General features: G+C 44.0%; 3 protein-coding genes across 3 annotated transcripts; 2 read left to right on the top strand and 1 right to left on the bottom strand.

Moving 5' to 3' along the window:
• The first annotated feature begins 186 nt into the window (after nucleotides 1-186).
• LOC105452067 (probable DNA-directed RNA polymerase I subunit RPA43) lies at nucleotides 187-4,954 on the top strand. Its single transcript, XM_011692889.1, has 3 exons — nucleotides 187-451; nucleotides 1,869-2,011; nucleotides 2,112-4,954. The coding sequence occupies exons 1-3, from the start codon at nucleotides 267-269 to the stop codon at nucleotides 3,764-3,766; spliced, it is 1,983 nt and encodes a 660-aa protein (XP_011691191.1). The 5' UTR covers nucleotides 187-266; the 3' UTR covers nucleotides 3,767-4,954.
• Nucleotides 975-1,644, top strand: LOC105452066. Its single transcript, XM_011692888.1, has 2 exons — nucleotides 975-1,227; nucleotides 1,325-1,644. The coding sequence occupies exons 1-2, from the start codon at nucleotides 1,122-1,124 to the stop codon at nucleotides 1,588-1,590; spliced, it is 372 nt and encodes a 123-aa protein (XP_011691190.1). The 5' UTR covers nucleotides 975-1,121; the 3' UTR covers nucleotides 1,591-1,644.
• Nucleotides 4,011-20,423, bottom strand: LOC105452065 (aryl hydrocarbon receptor nuclear translocator-like protein 1). The gene is made up of 14 exons (XM_011692887.1): nucleotides 19,997-20,423; nucleotides 17,095-17,559; nucleotides 15,136-15,207; nucleotides 13,061-13,298; nucleotides 10,121-10,213; nucleotides 9,370-9,487; nucleotides 8,475-8,657; nucleotides 7,446-7,695; nucleotides 7,230-7,368; nucleotides 6,887-7,005; nucleotides 6,721-6,797; nucleotides 6,462-6,622; nucleotides 6,245-6,398; nucleotides 4,011-5,906 (listed from the first exon to the last, which is right to left on the bottom strand). Exons 1-14 carry the CDS (start codon nucleotides 20,269-20,271, stop codon nucleotides 5,734-5,736), a joined length of 2,517 nt encoding a protein of 838 aa, XP_011691189.1. The 5' UTR covers nucleotides 20,272-20,423; the 3' UTR covers nucleotides 4,011-5,733.
• Between the last annotated feature and the right edge of the window lie 6,394 nt (nucleotides 20,424-26,817).

The following is a 26,817-nucleotide window of genomic DNA, read 5'->3' on the forward strand; positions in this document are numbered from 1 at the left end:
AAGCCTGAGAACGGCTACGGCCGCGATTTTGTTAACCTCCCCGTACACTACCGCCAATTACGTCCATTTTTGAAATGGGAACTACGGAGTACGTCAGCTGGGGTGTTCAGCATCGCCTCAAACTGGCCAATCAGCGACTCCGGCAAAACGGGACTCCCACACCGCCGATTAGCGCGGGAGTCGAATTGTTACAGTGAATCTAACCTAAAAAAGAACGCCCCGACGCCCCCGACTGCGTTGATTACGTCGTCTGTTTTCGAAGCGATATGAAAAAGAATCGCAAAATAACGTGGAGCTACCTGGAGCTCAGTGGACTCCTGGAGGACGAGGAGTCTCACGTGCACTTCACGAGGATCACTAAGCATCTCGCGTTACATCCGTATTACTTGAACAATATTCAGCAAGGTCTGAACCAGATTTTAAGATCGTCGTTGAACACTTACGACAGAGAGTACGCATTTATCTATTCTTTTTTTTACACCTAAGCATTGAATATCTATCAATCGATTTCTCAATTATTTGTACATTTTACGTTAGTTGATATGTTATTCAATATTTATAAAAGTAATAAGTGAAATAAAGCTTAAATCAAACAATCATTATTAAAATAAATTTTTAAAATATCTCCTCATTGCTGTTTTATGATTCGTTGTCCGCATATATTAACTTAAGTAGAACTGTAAAATAATAAGTCGCATGACACATTGATATGATACATGAGTAAAAATGTTCCCAGAGGAATATATTACAATAAGATTACTTCGATAAATAATTATATATATTATTACTCGCGATAGAATTTAACAAAACAATTTTGTATCTTAGATTGAAAGGATTCGTGCTTGCCTTTAGAAATCCTAAATTGCTTAGCAATGTGGGAGAGATGCTCTACGACTCTCCCTTCATTCACATTGACATTGAAGCAGATTTCTATCTGTTTCGTCCAACGGTCGGATCGTTTCTAAAAGGTAAGGTAAACTCTTTGAGTATATAGATACCTGGAATGCCTTTGTTCTCTGCAGGCCGCAAGCGAGTCCAAGAGCGGCAAGGAATGCGAGAGAGAAAGGTACGAGCGATACCACGTGATACTTCGTCCTCTCTGTCTGTTGAATGATCGACGCATGCGCAGAGAGGACGAACATTACTCGTCTACCTTTCTCTCTCGCACACATCTTGGACACAGTTTTTGGAGCCAACATTCCCCCTCCATGTCTACATACTCAAAGGGTAAACTACATATTTTTGCTACTCTGTTTGGTACGCTCCATAAATTAATTATAATTTTTATTAGTAGATAATAATTTATTATAATTTATTGTCGCAGGTGTAGTGAATAAGAAGGGTTTGGACCACATTATAATGCTAGTGCACAAAACGTATACCGTATCCATTCCGAAACCGGACGACACGGAGGAATGGCCAGGTGATTCAGTGGAGATCGGCCAGGAGGTGAAATGCTGCGTGAGTCAGATAGACAACAAGAACAGACCCGCTTTCATCTGCGGCACTTTGCGGTCCGATTACTTGCAGGGTTGCAGACTGCCAGACAGTATAAATAACATTGATAACGTGGACAGTGCAATTGTTTAGTACTAAAGCGATTATAAAAGTAATAAGTGAAATAAAGCTTAAATCAAACAATCATTATTAAAATAAATTTTTAAAATATCTCCTCATTGCTGTTTTATGATTCGATCCGCATATATTAGCTTAAGTAGAACTGTAAAATAATAAGTCGTATGACACATTGATAGGATACATGAGTAAAAATGTTCCCAGAGGAATATATTACAATAAGATTACTTCGATAAATAATTATATATATTATTACTCGCGATAGAATTTAACAAAACAATTTTGTATCTTAGATTGAAAGGATTCGTACTGGCCTTTAGAAATCCTAAATTGCTTAGCAATGTGGGAGAGATGCTCTACGACTCTCCCTTCATTCACATTGACATTGAAGCAGATTTCTATCTGTTTCGTCCAACGGTCGGATCATTTCTAAAAGGTAAGGTAAACTACATATTTTTGCTACTCTGTTTGGTACGCCATAAAGTAATTATAATTTTTATCAATAGATAATAATTTATTATGATTTATTGTCGTAGGTGTAGTGAATAAGAAGGGTTTGGACCACATTATAATGCTGGTGCACAAAACGTATACCGTATCCATTCCAAAACCGGACGACACGGAGGAGTGGCCAGGTGATTCGGTGGAGATCGGCCAGGAGGTGAAATGCTGCGTGAGTCAGATAGACAACAAGAGCAGACCCCCTTTCATCTGCGGCACTTTGCGGTCCGATTACTCGCAGGGTTGCAGACTGCCAGACAGCATAAATAACATTGATAACGTGAACAGTGCAATTGAAAGTGCGAACAGCACTATGAGGACTGACACCTCGGTTAACGGAATATCGGAGGACGACGGCGTTTCGGAGAAGGAGAGGAAGAAGCATCGAAAGAAACACAAGAGATCACATGAGGATAGTTCGGAAATTGTGTGTAAAGTTGAAAATGAATCTGAATCGAACGATACTTCTAGAATTATCAAATCCGAGAAGAATAATCAAAGTACGCAAGATACTATATTAAGTACTTCCTTGAATGACTCAGAAGTCGACGATATTCCTAAAAAGCATAAGAAAAACAAGAAAGCATCCAAGTCACTACCTAGCGACGATACAATTCTGGACGAACGTGCAGAGTCACGCAAAGCTGTGAAGAGAGAAAGTTCCGTTCCGTTAGATAGTATTACCGAAACAGAGGCGAAAAAGAGAAAGAAACATGCGAAGAAATCTAAGGAGTCTGTATTAACAAAGACAGAGAACGAAGAAGAAATAGTTAATACAGAGAATACTGTTCCGCGAATTATTAAATCCGAAGACGGAGAGCCACATACGTATAAGAAACGCGTTGCATCAAGCGCCGATCTTTCTTCAAATAATTTAGAAGATAGTGTATCTAAAAAACGTAAGAAAAACAAGAAGCCTATGATAATGTCAGATTCGGAATCAGAGGGTCATGTTGCTAAAGTAAAGATTGAAAAGCCAGATTCATTTATAGACAGAATTACTAATGAGAGATCAAAGGATCAAGCGTCATGTAGCCAGACTAAAGATTCGAACGATACTTTCGAAATGCCTAGGTTTTTGAAAAAGGAAGTACATGATGCTTCTGAAAAAGAAAGGAAAAAGAGTTCTAAAAAACAGACTTCGAGGAAATCAAACTCTGTTAAAATTAAGAATGAAGATGCAATCAGTGATGTCAGTAATGCCTCGGATAACGAGAGGAAAAAGACTCCGAAGAAGGACTCGCAATTGAAATCTGTCAAAGTTAAGAATGAACTCGACGTAATCTATGATGCCAATAACGCCTCGGATAACGAAAGAAAAAAGAGTCCGAAGAAACACGCTTCGAGGGATTCGCAATTGAAATCTGTCAAAGTTAAGAATGAAGTCGACATAATCGGTGATTTCAGTAACGCCTCGGATAAAGAAAGGAAAAGGAGCCTGAAGAAGCATGCGAGGGATTCAGATTCTGAGACTAGAATTAAGAGTGAAAACACAACGAATGACATAAATGATATTTCCCGAGTGATTAAACGTGAGTCCGAAGAGTCTCAATGTATAAAGCCAGCGATGGATAACAATTCAAGCAATTCGGATCTTGATCGCGCGTCGAAAAAACCTAAGAAAAAGAAAAGGAAAACTTCAGATTCAGAATCGGAATGTCCTGTTAAAGTAAAAAGTGAAAAAGTTTGAATTAAAATACTGAAAGTACTATAGTATAACGTCGTCCCTTTAAACTTTTTACAACATAAAACTGGCTCTCAGATTTTATCCACGTGAATGACAAAGAATGAAGAACTTTGTAAGTAGAAATGTACAGCAGCAAATATTTTTGTAATTGTACAACAAGTTAGCGTTTAATAAAATTTTGTCGAACGGCAAAACTATGTATAACGAAATAGCTATATGTACATACAGGATCAGCAACAGCATATAATACGAAACATAAAAACATTTTATTTGTAGGTACAAACTATTGGTAACGTACACCGTAATTGTCGTGTACTCTGTGTGAATCGGGCTTGGATGTTTAAAGCTCTAAAATTGTGCACCGTTCATCAGCCGAATATCACGAGTTATACACACTCGGTAGTTCATTCCGATCTTGCCTGTCGTTTGTTATTCTCAATCGGCAATTCTAACAAGTACGAGTATTTATAAACAGTTATTTATAGATCGCGATCGTTGCAGTTATGAGGAATTCTCTCTATTAAACATCTAACAACGATTTTGTACTTAAGGAGATATCAACACCGTTAATATCTGGACGATTTATCTGGAATTGTCGATAAATCGTCGCGGAACGGAGTACACGATGCGTTATTCGATAATTTTCTCATTGGTACACATTGATGTAAATAGGAGTCACATAGTTTCTCTCGCGTCGTATAAAAAAGAAATTCTCGCCTGAGCTACCGTACACTGGCAGCGATTAATATAGAAACATACGGAAAATGTTATATTTCAAAATTCGCACTATCTCGAAATTAATTCACCCCGCCAAATCACGAACTTAGGTTCTAAATTTATAACAATTATATTTCGGTTTCATTCATTTCTGTTTTAATTCGAATTATACACCCCGGGAGATTTTTTTAATAGAGGAATTTCAATTTGTGACCAAAGTTTCTTGCAAAGTATATTCTAATAACTTTAACGAATTCTGGTGAATAGAACAAAATTCCTCTATTCTTCAAAATATCGCGTATTCTGAGGCTGTTATATATAGGAAAAAAGTTCTCGCAACAATTAGCTCGAATTCATTGCACAAGAGACTCACCATGATTTATTTATACTGAATGTAAAACCAAGATGTCTTGTGAATATTTGTTATCTCTCTTTTTTTAATATCGGACAATAAACTACAGCAGTATGTCATGTTATTTACATTTTAGTTCTTACCTTACCGCATTCCACTCGTGTCTCTCTTAGAGAGATATTACTACGATAGCATTAAGTTCGAGTCATACGTTATGGCGAAATGAAATGTATAGGATTTGCTAGATTGCAACATCTGATCGTATAATTCAATTATCGAATGTATCATTTCTAGATAGTGCGTTCGGGAGTTTGTATTTGCACACGTAACGAGTAAACCCTCCGCTTGTCCCGTGCGTTCACCGAGTCAAAAAGATTTATTTTCCGAAGGTCCTCACGTACAGATTATATTCCTACGAATTAATTAGGTACACTTAAAATGTCACGCGTGTGTACGTATATTTACACGTATATAACGTCAATTTGTCACTTGAATGCGGTTATTCGCACGTTATTGTCCGCACTATTGTCACACCACCTAATCTTTGAGGGCGTTCGTCAAAGCGTTCACTCGTTTCTCTCGCTTGCTGAACGCAAATTATTTTCGTCGCGAACGTACATTTTCTTTTTTTTTAAGAAATCAACGACAAGAGAAGGGACGTGGGATAAACATGTATATACATAGGTCTACGAATTCACGGATATCGATAAAGAACGACGGTTAATTAAATGCGATTTTGGAAGTTCCGCTTAGACAAGCTACAGTTCGCTCGATTCAACGGAGTCCTATACCTTAGAAGCACCATTTTTCAGCACCAGGGTTTTTCGTTCCGAGCGCGCGTTCCGTTTCGACCAGGAGGCATCCTCCGCATTCTAAAATCGCAGACTAAAGTGCGTACGCATTATGGCAACGGCCAGGGCAATCCGGAAAAGTCCACGGGACCGCCCAGACCCGCGTCCGCCTCCAGCAGGCTCATGATGACAGCCATCGCTGCCTCGTCGTTGCCGTCGGACGGGATCGGATTTGGCGACTCGTTAATCGCGGTGCCGCCAATCATGTCCATCATGTCGTCGTCTGGTGACGCTCCTGAAAGGAGGTGGATGTTACGTTGTGCGTGATATCGCTAATATCGGCGCGCGGTCGGGCTGTTTATCGGGCAAACGGAATCAACGCTACGCTCTGCGTGGTATATCAATTCGCCTCTCGTAATCTCTTTCTGTCTCTCTTTCACTCGCGCGCGAAGGAAAATCTTAAAAATCGGTCAAATTATTCTCACATACGCGCGCCAAAGCAAAACTCTTTTCCTCGTGAGGAAACTTTGCTCTCTACTTTCTTTTCTTTCTCTCTGCACAATTTTGGCGAGCGCACTACACACCAAGAAATGACTCCTTAGAGACAGTAATAGCTATGACCTTGGTCATTCGCGATGCTGTTGAGCTGCACGTTGTTCACCACGTGGTTGAACGTCGACGTGGGGTTGCTGCTGTTGTTGTTGTCGCTGCCGATGCCACCCGGCTGGGAGACGTCGGGTATCCTCTCCGGCGACGCCGTCGTCGTGATTTGCGACTTTAATCGAAGGCGGGCAATTAGAAACGTCGATCCCGGTCCCGAATTTATAAACATATTTACCTCGGTGTTCAGTAAGCCGGTGTCTGCCGCTGGGCCAGGGCTGCTACCCGAGGAGGAGTCTTCTCCGCGTCTTTGCAGATCCAGCACCTCTTCCGCTATTTGCCGGCCGATCTTACTTACCTCCACGTGGCTCGAGATCAGTCTTTCTAACCCACCGTTACCTGTTTACGTACGAGAAATTGAGCATGACCCTTCAAACGATCGCTCCGCACAAATCGAGATCGTCGCACAAAACGCGCGCTTCAAAAGTTGCACTTACTCTGCGTGAAGTAATCGTAGTTGCCCTGCACGCTCGAGTCCTCAGATCTGTTGTTCCCACCTGGACGCGCGTCACAACTGAAAAAAGAAAAGCGACAGAAGGCTCTTTAACACGGTAACGACATCGCGCGCGACGCGCGGAAATTCGTCGCTTAATCGTTGCTTACAAGACAGCGGAATTCTTGGCGATTAGATACTCGATGTCTTTGGTCCACGGATTCCTGAAGGACTTCCACTCGGACTGCAGCCGCACGAAGTTCGCGCCCTTGCTCCTGAACCTGTAGATCTGCGAAAGTGATAAAAGGCGCGAGATCAAAACGCGGGATCGTTATCGCGAACATACGAGATCCCTCTTGGCGTTAGTCGACGATCGAGCCGCTTCGCTGCCTCGACGACGGTATCGCGCGGGTATTAACAATTTTAATGCCTTGAAAATTAGCATTTTAATCACCGCGCGAAGGAATAATATGTATAATGCGTGGCGATAACGTCGAGCGCCGTACTAATCACCTGCGTGGTAACGCGCTCGGAGGTTTGCAGCACAGCTTTATGAGATTCCGCCAGGTGAGGAATGTCGTCGTGATGATAGTATTCGTACATACTGGTGCCCAGCAGTTCCTGAGGTAGAAAGCCCAATACTGAAGTAGCTCTAAATGACGAAAAAGATGATCCTCTAATGAATATTTCGATAACATCAATCGCCCCTAACGATCTCGATGTACCGACCTTTGGTCCACGAACAGAAATTTGCCGTCCATTGCGTGCCGCGAGACGAACTGTATGGGCCTCAAGTGAGGCTTCCTCGACGACGGCAACGTGGTTGTCGATATCGCCGTTTGAATCCGACCGACCGCTACCAAGCACGACAAATTGCACGCTTCGCCGTCTACCTCGCCCTCCTGCTCCTCGAGGCCGATCTTCGCGGGCGCCCAGGACTTCAGATAACCCGTGCACTGAATCACGCAATACTTCCAATCTAAAAAAAGACGTACGCGTCTCTGTGCAGACTTGCCGATATTGAGACCGAATTCGCAAGCTTTATAAATGATAATATAAATTACCTATATTATAATTGATTTTACATTATATACATATATTGTTGTATTTTACACGTATAGAAGAAACATTATGGAGGATGAGTAAGGGGAAAGTATCGGGACTTTATGATTGCCGTCGAGGATATATCAGCGATCCTTTCACCGGTGATACTTTTCACCTTTCATGGTTTCCACTTTTCACCTTTGACAAGCCATGCGACAAATTTTCGTGCCGTTCGTCTCCGATCGTGCGTATAGCTATCCAAAAGACGCGTTTATGCATCCCTGATTCAAACACCCTGAATTGTCACGGTCATATTTTTTCGCATTGCGAAAAGCTTTACTTCTTGGAAGAGAATTGAATCAGTCATCGGACAAAGGATATGACTTAGAATTATCGCTTAAAAAAAAGTATTTTGTGTTAATTTGAAAAAATAACGCGATCATGACCAATGTTGTTCGAATTATATATTTATATAATTATTTTTACGATGGCAAATAAAATATTCATTAATCGGCGATGAAAGATTTTTTTTTTGTTAAAAAACATTTTGTGGTCTCGTGATATCTTGATAAATTTCATGTAATTGAATTTATGCAGATTTATGAATTTTTTTAAAAATCTTTGCCCTTTTCATGATTATGACCATTTCGAATCTATAATTTTTTCGCGATTTCCGAAATGAATTATGATTTTCGGGTAATTAGCCGTACTCACCTACGTTTTGTTGCTTCTTTCGCCTGTGGCAGCCAGCGGCGACGTCGGTTTCCTCCTTCACCTGCATCTCGCCGCCACGGACCACGTCGACTTTGCGCTTCATCCGGCAGAAGAAGGATCTCCGCGCACCGGGGCAAAGTCGTGACACACCCTGGGGCACGTCGGTTTTCACCGGTAACATGGCTGAAACAAACGCGATTGACAGCAACGGTCCATCTGTCGATCAATAGTTCCATCCATATCGCTGCCTTCCACCTCGCCTTTCTGCCTTTTTTTTACTTCTACCGTACCGTCTCTGATATTTCTCTTTCATATCTTTATTTTTCACATCTCTCTCATATTTCTACCGTAAAAAAAGGCATTTATTACATGGTATTAGTGTCGTAATGACTAGCGTCTTAAATTTTTTTTTACGATTGAAACGCTTCACATGCAGATCGCGTCGCGATGCAACGTCCGAGGAATCCTGGCATTAGACTCGTTCGGCAACTCTACGTCTTTCTCTCTCTTTCTCTCTCTCTCTCTCCTTTCCTCATTCGGCGCGATGAGCTTTCGCAACGCTCTTATCTGGTAGGCACGCTAATTCAAAGATGTTTATCGACAAAGCTTACGCGAGCAAATGCTGCCGAGCGACTGACATTTATCGGGTGAAGGTGGTGGAGGAGAGATGCGCGCCGGCAACTAATTTGCGTTCGCAATGATCGACGCGTCGAGCGTGAGGCAACGTCGAAAGGCACTATAATTAATGGCTCCGAAGGCGGAAAGTCTTCGCGCGGACGGAGAAATTAATGCCTCGTGCGCGCGCGACCGGTCGGCGCGGCGCGCCAAGCCGAAATCTAGAAAATCTAGAGATGCGGCAGCAACACGCGGAACACAGCAACAGCTGGGTACTCACTTTTCGCGTCGATTAGTCGCTCCCTCGGGCTGAGATCGGAGGACGAGAGCTGCTCCTTTATCTTCGCAACATCCTTGGGGTGCAGGATGTCGAACCAGCTTTGACCCAACAAGTCGCCCTGTGCGACGGCACAACAAATTCTCATAGTTCAACGGAAATTAATAAAAGTTGAGTCAATAAAAATTCAAAGCGATATAAGTCGGCTACATCGAAATCAAGCATGTCTTATTTGATAAAATCGAAAAACAAAGTTTAATATTGTTTAATCTATTTTTTTTTATTCGTAATATTTACATCGATTTCCGATAAATCTTTTTCAGACAAAGTTAATAATTTAAGCGCTTACTTAATCTCAAAAACTATTGAATGTATCGCTTCGATTATCATACTCATATTTACTTCGAAATTTAATTAAATCGTGGCAAAAGTGCGAAAACTCGACTGATAAATTCGCGAATTACCAATGTTACGACACGGTGGCAATAGTGATCGCTGCCAGTCAAACATATGTGTGTACACTGAATAACCATTTCAAGATATAATTTATAATCAACGAGATGAATACGCAGCAGACATTATTCAGACAGAGGCTAATGGTGGCATGGACATTACGATTAATTAGCCATTGAAGCCGGGGATTCTTATATGCGCGCGCCGTACACTCGCTTTCACGCAATATTTCTCGTACGCCGCATGCTGCCGATCAGATCTCGAAGCGCGACGGAAATTTCGAGCAGACGTAATTTGGTACCTGAGAGTAATTGAGAGTCTGCGAGACGGACTCGGACACGTAGAGAATCCTTCCGCGATCGCAGCCCACCACAAAGACGAAGCCCTCCGCGGCCTGGAACAAGATAAGCTGCTTTCCATTACGCTGTGGAAAACAAATCGTTAATCACAATCGCCACCGCTTCAAACCTCGATTTTTTTATAAAGCGTAGCTTATCGTAAACTTTTCTCAGATTCGCAGCTGCTTTCATTTTTCAAAATAAGAATTTAAAGCAATCTGATTAATTCGGGGATAATCACTTGAAGTGATTTTTACACCCCAGTAGCGAGAAAATGAAGCACGATCGCAGAGTTTCTTTATTGATTGAGAATCCACATCTATTATTTTTCTTACTTTTTTCCAAGAAATATCGAGGAAGAAGAATCGAGGAAATCTATACAGATAAATAATACCAATAAATCGTATAGAACGGTCATTAATATATAGTGTGTGATTAATAATAATGACTTCTAATTGACGTATAAAAATCACCCCAGGTGATCAATTACGCAATAAAAACTAGGTGACTGTATTCCCGGGTCAGCTAAGAAGCGCAGCGGCCTCGTTCGTTGACGTTAATGAGCGACGTTGCGGTCGGCAAGAACGCAATTAACATTTCGCATCGGAAATTGAAGATTACGCTACTCGCAATCGCGAGCTATGGCATTGGAGCGATTTAACACTCACACGGGAAGATTTCGACGGGATTAAGCCGGATGATCGACTTCCCGCGTGCGTTTTCGCGCGGCGCGCATTCAGCCCCGGCGAAATCGCCCACGAGACAACATTTCGTGCTCGCGATTTCGCCGGGGTCGCGACGATGCAATCGTCTCTCGATATCAGCGCGAGCGTATCATTTATCACCGCGTTTACTGCACCAGTTTAAACGCTAACGCGTCTACGTTACGTAATCCGTTCCGCGAGGTTCGACGTATCGTCGATCGCACGTAACGTTCATTAATTAATCATGTCAATGTGCGATTCCGCGCGCGCGGTCCAAGTTCCTCGTGCTCGAGTTCCTCGTTCCTTGTGTGCCACGCTACTCGCAGCACCTCCATACGTCGTTTCCACGGGTCGTAAAGTTCGGGCACGTCGAGAATAGAAATATCGAAACCCCTGAGCGAGAGCTCTCTCTCTCTCTCTCTCTCTCTGTCTCGCTCCGCGACGCGAAGATATAACGTGTACATTTATCTCCGTATCACAGCGAGTTTCGCGCGGATTAAGTGTGCGCGCCGCCGCGATGTTTATATACCGATTTTTGCCCCGTATAAACCGGCGATCCATAACGTTACTCCCAGCTGTATAATAACGGGCCGTCGGATCGCAGATGGCAATAAACGCACCGATTCGCAATGGGGAGCTCCTTACGCCGTGATTAGAGTGCATTCCGAGCTGATCTGAACTCGACCGAGTGCGCCGGGCGTGGTCATTCACTCTCTCGGGATATTTTCCTTACGGCGAACGAACGCGAGAACGAGCGCCGCGAGGAGGAGAAGGAGGAAAAAAAAACTCCCCTCGATAAAAGATAAACGCGCGTACGTGTACACATGACAATGAGAAATGTCTGGATCCGGCACCAGCAGCAGCCGGACACCGCGCGCGTTTAAGCGGATAGGAGTTATCGGGCGCGCGATGTGGAGTATTCCTTTTCCTCGTTTTCCGCAGACGTGGCGAAGCGTATGCCTCGCAATCGTTATACGTTTCTATCGTCGCGACGAATAATTGTACGCCGCTCTTCGTAACATTACCTAAAGAACCGCGACCACTTTGGCACGCGGTGAATTTCATTCCTCAAAAAAAAAAAGTAATAATAATCTTTTGTGATAATAATATTGATATACATAATATTTGCTATAATAAAATTACAGCAGACGTTAAATATACGTTACTATCGTACAAATTTTTTATAAGAGATTCAGGAAAGCGATAAACCGCGTAATACGTTCGTCAAGAGGCCAAAGGGGATTTCGCATAAACGCGTGCAAGCTCGGGTTATGGGAGAAAATCTCTCTATTGACGCACGTTCACTACTACCTGGAACCTCCTTCACGCTAATTGGTCCGGAATTAAAGGCGTAGGTGATTTGAGAGCGCCTCGGCCTAGGGTACTATTAGCGCGATACCATAAATCTACATGCCCCGGACCGTTCCTTTCGCCGCGCGCCGCGCGGCGGCACGAGACCAAGCAGCGATAAAAATCTGTAGCACGCGGGAGAGAAAGGGAGTTAACCCGCGTCGGTTTCGCTCCGCTCGATCTCGTGCAAAAGGATTACAAAAGACACAACCGCGGCACGGCCTCTCAATTGCGGGCCGCGCGGCAAAAATACGTGTCATAAATGAATTTCAAGTTAACGATACCGGAAAACTGCGGTTTCGGTGCAAATTATCGCGATCCCACGATCGCGTTTAGCACGCTTCGCGTAACCGTCGCGATCTATTCGGAAATGTCACCTCGGAAACTGAGATCGCGAGACGCGCGAATGACGATGCAACGAAGCGAGAAACATGATCTATTGATCACGATGTTTTTTATAACAAATCTATTGATTTGTTATAAAAGAGGAATAAAGAAGGACTTTTTGTAGAATGATAAAAAAAAAGATCGACAAATAATCCCGCGCGCAATTTGAACATGCACTGTATAAAACTGTACATCAATTCACGCAAAAAATATTGTCAGGCACCAAGATCCGCTTCGATCGAATAGGTTTATTTCTATTGTCAAAAAAAATTTCTATTGTAGAATAAAAAAAGAATTAAAATATTTGTCGCTCTTTCGTAATTATTCGTTGCGCAGAATGGGAGATAGAAAATGTCTCGTTATTATCGGTATAATCGCGAGAAATTTAATTTAGCGAACAGTTTGTCTCCCTCGCAATCGTTTGTAGATATTACGCAACTACCGTTTGAGTTGTGGACTCACTTGAAGTATGAGCGTCTTGAGTTCCTGATCGCTGAGAAACGCGGGCTTATAGTGACCTTCCGTGTATGAGGTAACCGCGCCGAGGATAGTCTTAAGGTGCTGCACCGCCATGCGCAGCACGGTCAGCTTGTCCAGCTTCCGCGACATCGCGTGACACATCGGTACCATCGCCGAGAGCTCAGTGATGTACGTGTTCATCTTGTCCCTCCTGCGCTTCTCAATTTCGCTGTGGTTCTGCCTGAAAGCACAGAAACACATCGGTCGCTAGATTTTAACAGAGACGAAGATAATAATGTGAGATTTATTATATATGTGTCTGACTTAAAAAAAACAGACATTTAAACAGAGACAACTCGTAAAATTAAACACGAAGACATCATAAAATTACAATATTTATAATCTAGACCACATATGGATGTGTATAAGGAACGTGTAGCTAATATTGTGAGTGTCTATTATATACTTTATAGCGCTATTTATAAGCTCGTTTATAACGGGAGTTGAAATTAAAATTGATGCTTAATGACGCTAAAAATAATCGCTTAATCATCGGTCAGCGTAACAACTTTCAAAATTGCATAAAATAGGGGGGTTCGGGTGGAACATTTCACGTGTGCATTTTTCGATGACGTAGACACGAATTATACAGACTGTTGCGAAAATTCGACGACTTTTTCTGAAAGAGAGTCACGGTTAGGCGACATATATCGGTATATCTCAAATTATTATTTTCACTCGTATTTCATATTTTCTCTTGCCCTGCAAATAAGGGATTAAATGTCCACGCGCGTATGCTCGTTGCGTTAATCGCGCGGAATCCCATTGCCATCGTCCGTTTCGTGTAAACAAGAAACGGAAACAAAGATCGGAATGTGCAGAGTTACGGACGAGGTAAGTGTAGCAGTAGTAAAGGACTCTGCTGACAACAGCGAATTTTTCTGCGCCAGGTTTCATCCACACGTGGACTGGCGGGGGCCACGCTCGCGTCGTCAAAGTTCACGTCCCCCGCTGACTTTTCCGAAAGGCTCAGCATTGGCGCACACATCAGCTCGTGCAGTCGCGTGCGTCAAGTACGGCCGCCGACGAGATCGGCGTCCGACGAGGCCGTGTCGTCAATTGCACGTGCGGGGAAACGAGCGATTCGTTGCTTGCTAAAACGGCGCTCTTTTCGAGAGCGCACGCTGATTTGTCTCCCAAGAATTCGCATTCATATTCACGCCCGGGGAGGGAGATAAATTACACGGCAGAAATCGTTGCGGCAGAGAAAACTGGTCTCGTTCGACTCCTTTAGCCGCGGACTATTATATCGTGTAATTATGTCTTGATTCAAGTGGACATATCGTAATAGTTATCGTAATATCGTAATATCCGTTAGACTTTTGTACCCTGGCTTCGGTGGGATTGTAGAACGTACGTTAAACAAGTACCTTGGAATTTTCGCCGATTACCGACTTATAAACGTAGCCGAATATATGTAATACGATATATAATACTCATTATACATATGTATATTTTGATATAATATTATTCCAAGCATATAAACAAGTTATCTCTAAGATAAAAAATGAGAGTTTAAAGAGAGTATTCAAAGATTCGGTTATCTCTTTGTTAGCGTTAAGCGTTATTTTTAAATACTTTTAATAATATATTTATAAATAGTTTAATAGTTTGTGAGAACTTTTAATATTTTTTTAGATTTTATATCTGCGACGTCCATGTAAATTCTTTGGTTTGGAAATCATTCAATCGTTAAATGCGCAATAGACGAGCGGTAAAAGCGTGAGGCGAACCGAACGATTGCTTTTGCGGAGCGGTCGCATCGTGCCGTGGCAGCAGGTGTAATAGATCGGATTTAGTGACGTCGCTGATGAAGCCGGAGCAAAGAATCGAGGTAGGTCAAGGTGGCACTCACCTTGGCAATATCTGACATAATACCACGTAATCGCCGATCGACGATTGCGTTAAAAGTTCGAGCGTCGATTGCGTCGCGCGTTCTCGGGGAATCCCGATCTTTCGGGGCACCCCGAATATCTTTTTTTTTCCATTCTCGAATACTTTACGGTGCAGTCACTTACTTCTTACTGTCGTCGTTTGTGCGAACTGATTTGGCATCGTCTCCCAGGTCGTCCATGAGATCGCTTCCACCGCTGAAACAGACAACAGCGAAGTGCCTGTTCAACGAGATGTTTAGCAAGTCTAGACGGTGAGCAACAAAATAAAAAATTCGACGTATGCATAAATAGATAATTAAAGTGACATTACAAGAGATTATTTTTTACTTGTTATTTTTTATATTTGACCAAGAAATTTTTATTTTAATGACACACGACGATTCCGTTCCTCTCCTGCGAGATACAATTTTGCCGATTAAACGCGCATAGTAATCTAAGTACGTAATTGGTGAAGTCCCTTCGCGGCGACTCTCTAAATTCGGTCGAAGCGTCACGGGAAAACAATTTCTTCGGCATATTACGACCTTCGCAGAGGGTGTTACCCCTTTGACGGGAAATTTCACGAAGTTTCGCCCGTGTAGAGCTTCCTCTCCCCCCCTCCACCCCTCCGTCCTTTGTGTCTCAAGCTCGAAAAGTCGCATGTGGGTTTCCCCGTTCTCGTGAGGAAACATTCGTCGACACGATTCCTTTGCGTCGCGATAGACTCGCCTCGGAGAAACGAGACACGCGTAAATATTTACCACAATAAAAATGCGCGCATGCATTTCAATTTTGCTTAACGTCATCGACGCGACGAGATCAGGTTCTCAAATATTGACAATAATATACGCATTGTTATATCTCCGCATAACGATTGCATATTCATAAATTTGTATTGCAAAAAATGTCGACGTTACGCGAATCGTGTGCCTTCCGGCGTCCGGCTCAAATCCAGACGAGGCGCAAAAAAATTCAGCGGACCCTGAACACGCGGATAATGCAAGCGCGCGGGACGCGAGAAGTCGTCATTCGCATTCGCGATTCGTTCGAGAAAGGGGATCGCGATTTTTCGTTTGACATCGTTATTTGACAAGTGTATCAATTGCACGTAGCGCCCGCGTGTGCATCCCGCGAACAAGCAATGAAGGTAATTGCCGAAGGCAATTTCGACCGGTTGGGATCTCCAGAGAGATAGATAGATAGATAGAGAGAGAGAGAGAGAGAGAGAGAGAAAGAGAGAAGCAAATCTTCCGTTCTGTCGCAATGATTAAGTTAACCCTTTGACCGAGACTTCGACACCTTGATTGGGTAATTACTCGGAACCGTCGGGCGCGAAACATCACGAAACATCTCGGCTTCGATGAGTATCGAGAGCGCGGATGAAGGAACCGCGGCGGGGGGATGGGTGGTAAGTCGCGGGTTGTTTGCCGGCAGTTCGCGAGACTCCAGACTCTTGGCGGGGCACATTTGGCGGGCTTCGTTTCGCGCGCTTCATGCTAATGTGTAATATTCCGCGATACGACTTCCACCTACATGCCACGGAGAGCGAGCCGTTATATATACGCTTTGTGCTCTGGCAAACGGAGCGGCTGTTGCCACGGCCGATTCTTAGGTGCCGCGTGTATTCGCCCGCGAGCGCTATAAGTATGCGACGGACAAAAGAACGTTGTTCCACGTGGCGCGAGATCCCGCGCGAGAATTTCCGATGAGAGCCGCATTTCTAACGCTTCTTTCTATTCGTTCGTTTAAGATGCGCTCAAATGTTCGCAGACGTGAACGTTAAATTGATGATCTCTTCTGAAAGATAAATTCATAGTTAAATAAGTTATATAGTTTATTACAGCTTTATCTCACGATCTGAAAAAGTATTTACAGACAATTTTTAATTCAACTTTTTAAATGCTTTAAATTTATTGTTAATTTATTAATAACGTACGTATTGCATTGTTGGTACTGGCAAACTTCGATAAAATGACGTTCAACGAGTCATCGCAAGTTCAGTTAGCATCGTTTGGTTTAAGAGAAACCGGTGAAATCAACCGTTAATCCCTTAGAGGCACGAGCCCTCAAGGTTCTTGGGTAAATTAACGGATTCAAACTTACTGGCACGAAAGCTTCCGTTTCCTGGAGATCGGCGCGAACTCATTCGACGTATCGGTCGGCGGTCCATGGCTAGGCGTGGTGGACGTGCTACGATGATGCCGATGATGATGATGATGGTGATGGTGGTGATAGTGATGGCCGGAGGCGGGTGCCTGCTGGTCGGGGACCATCGTCGGGGGTGTCTCCATGTGCCGGGGCGGTTCAGCCCCCGTTGCAATCTGCGGGATGGTGGCGGTGCTGCTGGTGGAGGTGGTGGTGGTGGCAGTTGTAGTGGTCGTGCTCGGGCTGCTGGGGGTGGTGGTGGTACTGGCGGTGCTGCCGCTGCCGCCGTTGCTGCTGCTGTTGCTGGCGGGGGTTGGAGTCGGGGCGAGACCTTCGCCACCACCCCCCGCCGAGGCGGTGGTTAGCTCTCCCACCCCGGTACCCGTGCCTATCTCGCCGAAATAAATCGTGGAGCACGAGCTTCTGCAAAGAGGCGAATTTTAAGCGGCAAAGTCAGTCGGCATATGCCAATTGCTAATCAAAAATCACGACTGTTATAAGACAAAATCGGACCAACAGGCCGTAGGTGTAGCATGATTGTCGATTGAATAAATCGATGAAGTCGCTGCGTTAAGTCATATAATACATAACATACATACGTAACACGTGGTAAAGTTTCTTTAGTGTTTTGAGAGAGTTGTGTAAGTGAAATCCTCATATATATATACATATAATAATGTTTAAAAATTATGCAAAATATATGCGCGATTATTGTAAAATGTGTATTATCGAGGGAGATACTTAATTCCCTGTATACCTTTATTAAAAATTTCTAATCGTTATCTTCTCAGTAACAAGCTACTCAGTTATCAAGATTTATATATTTTCAAGACCCGAGGGAATAGGGAAAGTTGCGGTCGCATGGGAGTGCATAACATTTTTGTATGTAAGTACGCTAATCATATGCGGGGCGTGTAAATGCATAGTTGCACCAACAACGTCACGTCCGGGAGTATTGAACTATCGTCATCGACCTTACGATCTATAAGCTCCTATATACGTGCTATATCGATCCAATCTCTCGATTTGCCTTACCTGTTTGAACGAATGTACATAAAACTTTTTGCCGATCGATTAAATCCCGATCGCGTTATCGCGTTGTCAATCGCATTTACGCATATAAGGATATGCGGCAAGTCCGACGTATAATCATGCACCTAATGGCATAGTGCTCAGAATTGTGCGAGCGCGATCTTAATTATTTGCAAGAATTAATCTTCTAAAAAGAGTTGAAAGAATTGCCTCTTCGTTTTTATTAACGCTGAAATAAAAACGGAAAAGAAATTTGATATTTTAACTTTCAAATTCTTTCGGGATTCTTTGGAGAATCTTTTCCTTAGATAAGATTAAATAAATAAAAAAAAACAAGTCGATATCGGGTTAACAAAATTGTTGGTTTCAAGACGACGGTCGCGTGTAGCTGTTTCTTGCTTGAAAAACGAAGGATCAAGGTCTGCCGACTATCTCTGCATCGACAATGGCAGATAGTTCCGCGTATTATGATGTAATGCCAGCGATTAGCGTAATTCTATTTATTCATAGATAGATACGCGACGACGCCGGCGGCGGCGTCATACGATGCGACAGGTGGGAGCTCGCGTATAGCTGACATACCTAATGCTCAAGTAGCTGCAATCCGCGAACCAGAGTTAATCCTACTGGCGTGCTTCAATCTCGAAAACGTTAAAGTGCAGCCGCGCGACTTATTTACGCGAGATGATAACTTTCTTATCTCTCATCTCGATCGAATTTTCACTGGAAGAATTTTTGAGGCAAAAAGAAACATCAATTTAACTGTGATATAACTATGATATAATTATGTTAGAGCTAAGATTAACGAGATAATCACGAGTTGTGCACGGCTAAATTGTGTACCTGCTAAAAAAAAAATTAATTTTAAGGTGTGGACGCGAAAGCGAGAGTGCGTTCGATCGAGTAGCCAACGTGGCGCGTTGAAAATCGCATTCGTTACGGTACCGCGAGACAATGATAAAGAGATGCATTACGCAATGCATCGCGACTTGCAATAAAATATCGCGATAAAATATCGAGCGTCGGGTGCGAGAACGAGAAAAAAAGAGTGAAAAAAGGAGAATAGAAAGCGCGAAGCCCCCGTATTGGTCCCCACATTGGTCGACACTACGACGATCGAAACATCGAAATGAAAATCGGCAGCAAAATGAAGAGAGAGAGAGAGAGAGAAATTATCAACTTATCACTCATTATCTCGTGTAAACGACGTCGAAGCGTTTTACTCGCGTTGCCGTTAATGCATCATTATGGACGTGCGCTATTTAGATCCGTCAGAGCGTGAATGCTCAACTGGCGATACTGTCCTTCGCTTCGCCTTTTGTCTTACACGCGCGTTGTGGATGTAAAAAAAACAAATTTTATCACGAATTTGACCTCGCAACGCGTCATTTGGTCCATTAGAATAATTACGTGAATGCAAAACTGTGTTTCTTCTTTTTCTGCTGATTTGTCCGAGTAACAGGTTCAAATATCGTTCGGATACTCGGATACACGGATAACCAGTTTCCGAGTGATTTCAGGTATTACCGAACCCGATAACTCGATGTTGACAACACCGGTCGTAATTCCAAAGCCGATTCCCGGCAGATTATGTCGAGAGGCTTATCGTCTGTTGTCGCACACAATGCGATATAAATAACGTTGTAACGCGTAAAACAGCGGCGTAGTTTCGTTTTTAAAATTATAATTTGATCATCCGAACATTCGATTCGACATCGCATCGGCATAGAGACATGTCTCATCAATATATACATTGCAAATTGATTAAGATCCTTCATATTCGCGGCGACGAGCACGACAAAGACAACAGCGCGACAACCGAACTTACTCCTGCACGGACGAGAGATTATAGTAATCTCGTTGATGTTGCTGCTGCTGACCGCCGTTTCGCTGCTGCTGATGCTGATGATGCTGATGATAGAGCTGCGAGGCGGACGTGGCCAGTTGCGTGCAGGTGTCGTGCACGGTGCGATGATGTTCCTGATGATGAATGCGCGGCTGTAGCTCCTCCAGCGAGATGTATTCCTGCGTCTCCTGGGCCGGCACCGCCGCCGCCGAGTGCAGGAGCTGCGTGTAGCCCTGTGCCATTTCCTGCGCCACCATCTCCCCCTGATGGTCTTGCCCGGTCGTGATTCCGGTATCGCGAAATCGCAGGAGATCGTCCAGTTCGGACCCTGTCGACGGATGCTGCTGCTGCTGCTGCTGCTGTTGCTGCTGCTGCAGCTGATGATGATGATGACGCTGCTGCTGTTGCTGCTGCTGATGGGGATGCTGTTGATGCTGATGCTGATGATAATGCAGCATACGATCGTTCACGCAGGCGCCATCGCCTGCGGCGACCACCGCGTCATCATTCTCGACGACGCCGTCGCTGCTGGTGTCCGGCAGTAGGCCACCCTCGTCTGGAGAACGACAGACAAAGAGAGAGACAGAGAGAGCGATTCGCCACTCTGGAGGATTCCGCGGACTAGGACGCGCGCAAGAACGCTCGGCGACGTGCGAAAGCTTCTCTTATCCTCGTACGACAATGAAAACGAGCTTCGGAGCCGGCTTCGATCGAATTGAGATGAGCTTCACGACTGAAATGAATTTTCGGCAAGCGATTTTATTGCTGAAAGGCTTCTCGCGCGACGATACTTCTTGTACGGTAAACCTTCGGCGCGACCCCTGAAGGGATGTCTGCGTGTACGAGTCGACAGCTGCATATATGATAAATTTGCGTAATGTATGAAATACGGTGAGTCGCTATCGACGGGCAATTATCCGGGAGCCAGGGCATAATTATCCACTTGTGCGAACCCACGCGAAGCGCGGACTTATTTCCAAGCTGGCAGTCCCTCATTTTAGACGGCCGATTAATTTCCAGAGTATCGGAGCTACAACTGGAGCCATGTGGGCTCCCTCTCGTCGAAGGCGGAGGGCACCTCGCGATAGTTCGCGAAACCGCGAGAACCGATAATACGCAGAGATCATTTCCCGTATTTTCCTTCTCTCATCGATGTCACGCGCCGATGACTAATTTCATAATTCAATTCCGCGAACTGGCGTTGCGCGAAAGTGCAACGTGCCGCGTCGTGGATATGGCGCAATGGGGAAGTAGATACGGAACAAATTTGTCGCATGTGCGTAACGCAACCTTCGCGGCCTTGGGTGACAGTACCGCCAATGTCACGACGCCGATTGTGAGTGCGGTCGAGCACGTATCATCGGACGGAATGCGCGCGGAACCACGCGTCGATAGCACGTAGTGTTGATGATGACGCAATAACGGGGAAGAAAGAGAGAGAGAGAGAGAGAGAAAGGCATGTATCCTCTCCTATATAGGACGTCGCGGGGAGCGCGGCTCGTGATCATCTTCGAGGTGCCAAAAGCAGTAAATTACACCAGCGGCGGATAGAATGAAAGGTTGATGCCTCCTTCACCGGCACTAATATACTTTCCCCGTTAAAAAAATTTCGCGCATGTAGCTCCGGCGTAAGTTCATACACATACACACCGCCAGCGCTCGAAGAAGACTCACAAAGAATGTTTGCGCAAGATCGGCTCCAGATCGGCAAGAAACTCAGACGGGCGGACGACGAAATCAGCAATCAATCAACGGGAAACCTATGGCGAATCATCCGCCTTCGCGTACGCGCATTAATTGCTACCTCGTGCCGCTGCCTGCCAGGCAATTCCGTATTTTTATGACATTTCGCTTCGCGGCGTGTATTAAACGCGCGTATAATATATGCGGTATAGACGGCGACGACAGTACTCGCAAACAGAAGGAATGCCCACCGGAGGGGAGGTCTCGTCTCTTGGACGATTTGAGTTCCAGAAACCAGTTCCGGAGGGTTGGACACGAGCGCGAGTCGCGAGTGTGGATGAAAGAAATGTTTTTCTACGGAGTAATATTTATTATAAGACGTTTGTCTTCGGACATCTCCGTGGTAAATACGAATCCTTTCACGCCACTTTCCCAGGTTTTATAAAAACCAGCGAAATTACGGTAATAAAATCGTAATGACCGCGCGTATTTATTTTAAATACGATTATGGATAAACACGGCACTGCGACTTCTTCATCAAGCCTCGATTATAGACGCGCAATGTATTGCCTCTCGCAATTTCTATTAAGATTTAATAACAATTTTCGCAGAGAACTCTTATACGAGTATCTTTTCTGATTAAAATAATTTTCTCGTCTTATGAAAGCGTCAGTATATATACAGACTGGAATTTTTTATCCTGTCACCGAGATGATCGAGGCACACGTACGGTAGTGGATGGAATTTCGTTCTAGTGTTACATAAAACTACGATAAAGATCTACGTTTTATAGTCGCATGAACAACGGATGCTCTTCGGCGAAGAGACTTCGGCACGTTCGATGACGCGTAAAAAATTTCTCAGTATGCAATCGCGTGACGATTGAGAGATAAAAGTGACAATGACATTACCTAGGAGCTGCACGACGTCGCGCGCGCGACCTTCGATAACGCCGTGCTTCGTCGAACTTTTATCAATGGAAACAGCAATCATGATGTCACCGGCATCATCGATATAATGGACACGACGGCACCTGTTGCAATTTACGATGTCGGAAGGCGTGGAAGATGTTTCGCATAATTTCGCAAAATAGTGTCAAATCACAATTATCATTTGAATGAAAAGCAAATTCATTGTACCAATTATCAAGTAACGATCGAGAACGGAGAAAACTTCAGAAAAAGATATCTTTTATGTGATCCGAATAAAGGAATCGACACGATAAAGCTTAATAGTATGAATACGTATTTCTTTTCAATGTGACAATGGAATAGAAAGTAGTACCTGAGGTGAGTACCTGACGAGAATATCCCAATGATTATTATTGAAATAATGCATCCGATGATGCATTGATGAAAATCGTATCTAATGAATGATAACGCCGCATCGATATATCACAATATATCACAATATATCACTGACACAAGTTCTTCAATTGAAAGAAACTGATAAGAAAACATATGTTTTCAATTAAAAGAAATCAAAAAGAAAACATTTTAACCGACTTTGCTTAAAAATTACTATTGAATCTCCAAAAAAGTTTGTAAATTATTAGCTTTGTAAAATCTGTTGACAGTGATTTAGAAACGAAAAGCAATACATATATCATTTGAAAGGCTGCTGATGAAAAAGTTACGATCGACTGACTATCTTACTCGTGTAACATTATGAAGTGAGTAACTATTAAAAATGGCGCGATGGCATTCTGTATCAGATCGATTTCTTCTTTTGCGGAAATCACGGGGTTAAATCTCACGAATAATAAAATATATACCGGAGCACACGCAGACTAGAATAAAACGTTTTCCGGCGTCTCGATGGAAAGGAGATCACGACGGTATTTCGCACATTCGCGCGAGCGTTCGCGCGTCACGGCGAGTAGCCCCTTACCGAGAAGCGCGTACATCCACGTCGTCGCCGACGACGAGGAGGCGGCGACATCCTCGAGAAAAGGCCAGAAGGCCTGTCGCCTTCCCTCTTGGCGGGCGATGCCCCCGTGCTTCGAGGGTCGGGCCTCCTCGACGGCGTCGACGAGGTCGTGCCGGCCGTTCAGTACCGCCGTCTAACTCGAGTCGCGTGTCGCGAGCTCCCGGCAAAACGCTGGCCGGCACGTGACGAAGCCGAGCGGACTGACGAAGACGAGAAACCGACGCCGTCGGCCTAGCTCTCGCCAACGTTTGTCGACATCGAGATCGTGGAGAAGTACGGCGATCTCGGCGGTGCGCGCGCGATGTCGATCGGCGTAGCGAGGCTGCGGATCGGAGCGGAGAAGGTCTCTCCACTCGAACTCGCGCGGTAGACAACGCACTCGTCGACAGACGCGTCGTCCGCTTGACACTGAGAACGCGGGTGGGTGATGATGACGGTGGTGCTGGCGATGGTGACGGTGGTGGCGGTGGTGGTGGCGGCCGATGGTGGTAGCGGAGGAGGGCACCTACGACGACGACGGTGGTAGAGACGGTGATGTAGAGAGGTACTCGTCGTCGGCAGCCACGATGCTGTCGAGTACGTGCACCGGGGTGAACGCGGTGGATATACCACGTGGTCCGCGGCACAGGTGGGAGTGACTAAAACCGCCCTGCGTCGCGAAATCGCTCCCCTCGCGACGACGAGCCGTGTCCCCGAGCCACCCCCACATCGCGGCGGGGAGGATGCGTCGCAAGACTTCTCTCGGTCTCGCGATTCTTCTTTCTCGCCGGATGAAATCGCGAAGTACAAAAAAAAGTACCCATTTGGGTGTTCGTATAACACAATGGAAATTCACACGATGGAAATGTGTACGAAGGCGGAGGTTGAGATCACAATTCGCGAAATTAAAAGTTTCGTGTTTCATTTTCAGAGAGTATGAACTTCACGCGCGGCTCTCATTTTCCGAAGCTGACGTATATAAATCGTCGCTAACGAACTTAAAATTTATACGATTTACGCCATACGCAAACAAGATTCCCGGATTCGACAGAATAATGACGTGACGTCGAAGAAGAAAAATATGAGCTTGATCTCGAGCAAAGGGAGTTTACTAAAAGCGTGTAACGATATGCCACTGCCTGTTAACGTAAACTGCAATTAGGCTGTTACAACCTATTAAAAATTAAATTATCGGAACTTATTAAAATAATTAAATACTGAATAGGTAATGATCGGTCGCGGAAAGAAACGTGTCATTAACGAGGCTCACTGCGAACTTGCGCATGCAAGCCTGAAAACTGTATCTCGTATAATTTCCTTGCTATCTGTTTATGCCTGCGTTGAGAAATCGCGGGTATGACGGCAGCAATCACTCGCTACACGACGTGACTTTCAACACGTAATTTAAAAATGCATATATGCTTTCCAAATATGTTAACATTTTTTTAATACTTTCGGGGTTTAACTTGCATTTCCTTGACTTTGTAGCGCCTCGGTGAGACTTCCAAAGAGAAAAATTTCTTTTGAATAAAATAAATGCAAATAAAACGTAAATATCAACAATGCAAAAAAATAAAAAATTGTTTTAACGTATGAATTATTTAGCTTTTTCCGATGGATCGTTCGCTTCGCGCAATCGTAGAATTAATTAACGTACGTTTCATCATATAATATGTATATATGTATAACAATATATATACGCGCACTTAAAGCCAACTAATTAACGGGCTATCCTAATGCCTTATGTAACTTTAATATATAACGTAATCAGAGTTGGCGCAAACATTTTAATATCACACATTCTGGAGAAGGCACGAAGCGAACGGTGTATATTCCTTGCCGCGCGATTATTCTTTATAATGCGTTTCCAAGTTTATTCCTCTCTTTTATTAGAGACACTCGAAACGTTAGCCTTCGGTTAACCGGTTTACCTTTGCGAGCAATTCGCTTAATAGTAGTACCGCAATAATAATAACTGTCACTGTAACGCACGCGTTGTAACACCTGCGAGAAATTTTTAATATCGCTCCGATTTCGCGAGCTATTAATTGTCCATGCTGTACCGCCAATCGTGATCAATCGGCTGTATCAATTCCGATTGTCAGCGTTTCCTCTCTCAAATCCAAAGAAAACGATTAACGCCACCCCTGACCAGAGATTTTTTAATATCACAAAGAATATGTGAATTTTTTTAGCGCTACAAGAAACGAGGTGTAAGACTATACAATTTATTTATTCGTAACCCTTCAGATTGCGTAACAACTACCGAACGATTGTCGAACTGATTCGCGCGCGATTGCGCGTGATGGTTTTGAACCAGAGAAGATCGAAGTTCCAAATCGGCGATCGGTGAAAAACACACGCGCCTTCGCGGAATCCCCTATGCGTTCTACTTAATCGCATTTTTCACCCCCGTAAATCCGTGTTGCTGAGATTCCGCGACCGAGCCGATTGCACTGTATTAATTAGCGCTAATTACACGAGCTAAGCCTGCCTCGACCGCGCGCGCATCCGTGTACAGCCTCCCGGGGGCCGTTTGTAACGGAGCGTTAATTATTATACGTCAATACGCTTTTGTGTGATACCGGGCGCCCGGTTTACGATCGGCATCGACGTTTGAAGTGACCACAGCACGCTCTCCCGATCCTCCTCTCCCCTCCCTCCTCCACCCATCCCCTCTGCCAAAGCTCCCTCGTCCACTCATTAGCGTGATTTTTGATCGGGTAAGCGGGGAAGATCAGCCCCCTCCGTCGATTAATTTACAGTGATTTCATAGCACTCCTTCCCCTCGTACGCGCGTTTATCCAATTATTCGCGTTTTCAATAACGATCTTTGACCTTTGTTAACGCTTGCTGAATGTCGACGTTTCGGCGAAATTTGGAAATAAAATGTAACGAATATCGTTACTTGAAAAGTAACGCAATATGTTTCTTTTTATACCTAGCATGAGATTTTCAATGTATACGTCATTCGGTGGGAAATGTCGGCATAAGTCGTGAAAAGAGATTGAAAATATGATATTCATATGAGTTATGCATGCCGCAGATAACATTTAAATTGTATTTTTTAAATATATTTAAATACTTTGGAATATTTGTTTTTTTTTTTTTTCATAAAAAGAAATGAATCTCACAATTTCTCGTTTAGTATTAGACGCAATTTCTAATCGTTCATTATTTATGGACACATAATTGCCTCATTGCCTATTCAT

The sequence above is a fragment of the Wasmannia auropunctata genome, unplaced genomic scaffold (genome assembly GCF_000956235.1).
Source record: "Wasmannia auropunctata unplaced genomic scaffold, wasmannia.A_1.0 LD336038.1, whole genome shotgun sequence".
NCBI lineage: Eukaryota > Metazoa > Arthropoda > Insecta > Hymenoptera > Formicidae > Wasmannia > Wasmannia auropunctata.

Coding starts and splice junctions, on each gene's coding strand:
- LOC105452067 (XM_011692889.1), top strand. CDS start 267: ATGAAAAAGAATCGCAAAATAACGTGGAGCTACCTGGAGCTCAGTGGA. Junction 452..1,868: donor TTGAACACTTACGACAGAGA/GTACGCATTTAT, acceptor TTTGTATCTTAG/ATTGAAAGGATTCGTACTGG. Junction 2,012..2,111: donor GGTCGGATCATTTCTAAAAG/GTAAGGTAAACT, acceptor TTATTGTCGTAG/GTGTAGTGAATAAGAAGGGT.
- LOC105452066 (XM_011692888.1), top strand. CDS start 1,122: ATGCGCAGAGAGGACGAACATTACTCGTCTACCTTTCTCTCTCGCACA. Junction 1,228..1,324: donor CATGTCTACATACTCAAAGG/GTAAACTACATA, acceptor TTATTGTCGCAG/GTGTAGTGAATAAGAAGGGT.
- LOC105452065 (XM_011692887.1), bottom strand. CDS start 20,271: ATGGTGGCGCAGGAAATGGCACAGGGCTACACGCAGCTCCTGCACTCG. Junction 7,006..7,229: donor CCGAGCGCGTTACCACGCAG/GTGATTAGTACG, acceptor TCACTTTCGCAG/ATCTACAGGTTCAGGAGCAA. Junction 6,623..6,720: donor CTACGATTACTTCACGCAGA/GTAAGTGCAACT, acceptor GTACGTAAACAG/GTAACGGTGGGTTAGAAAGA.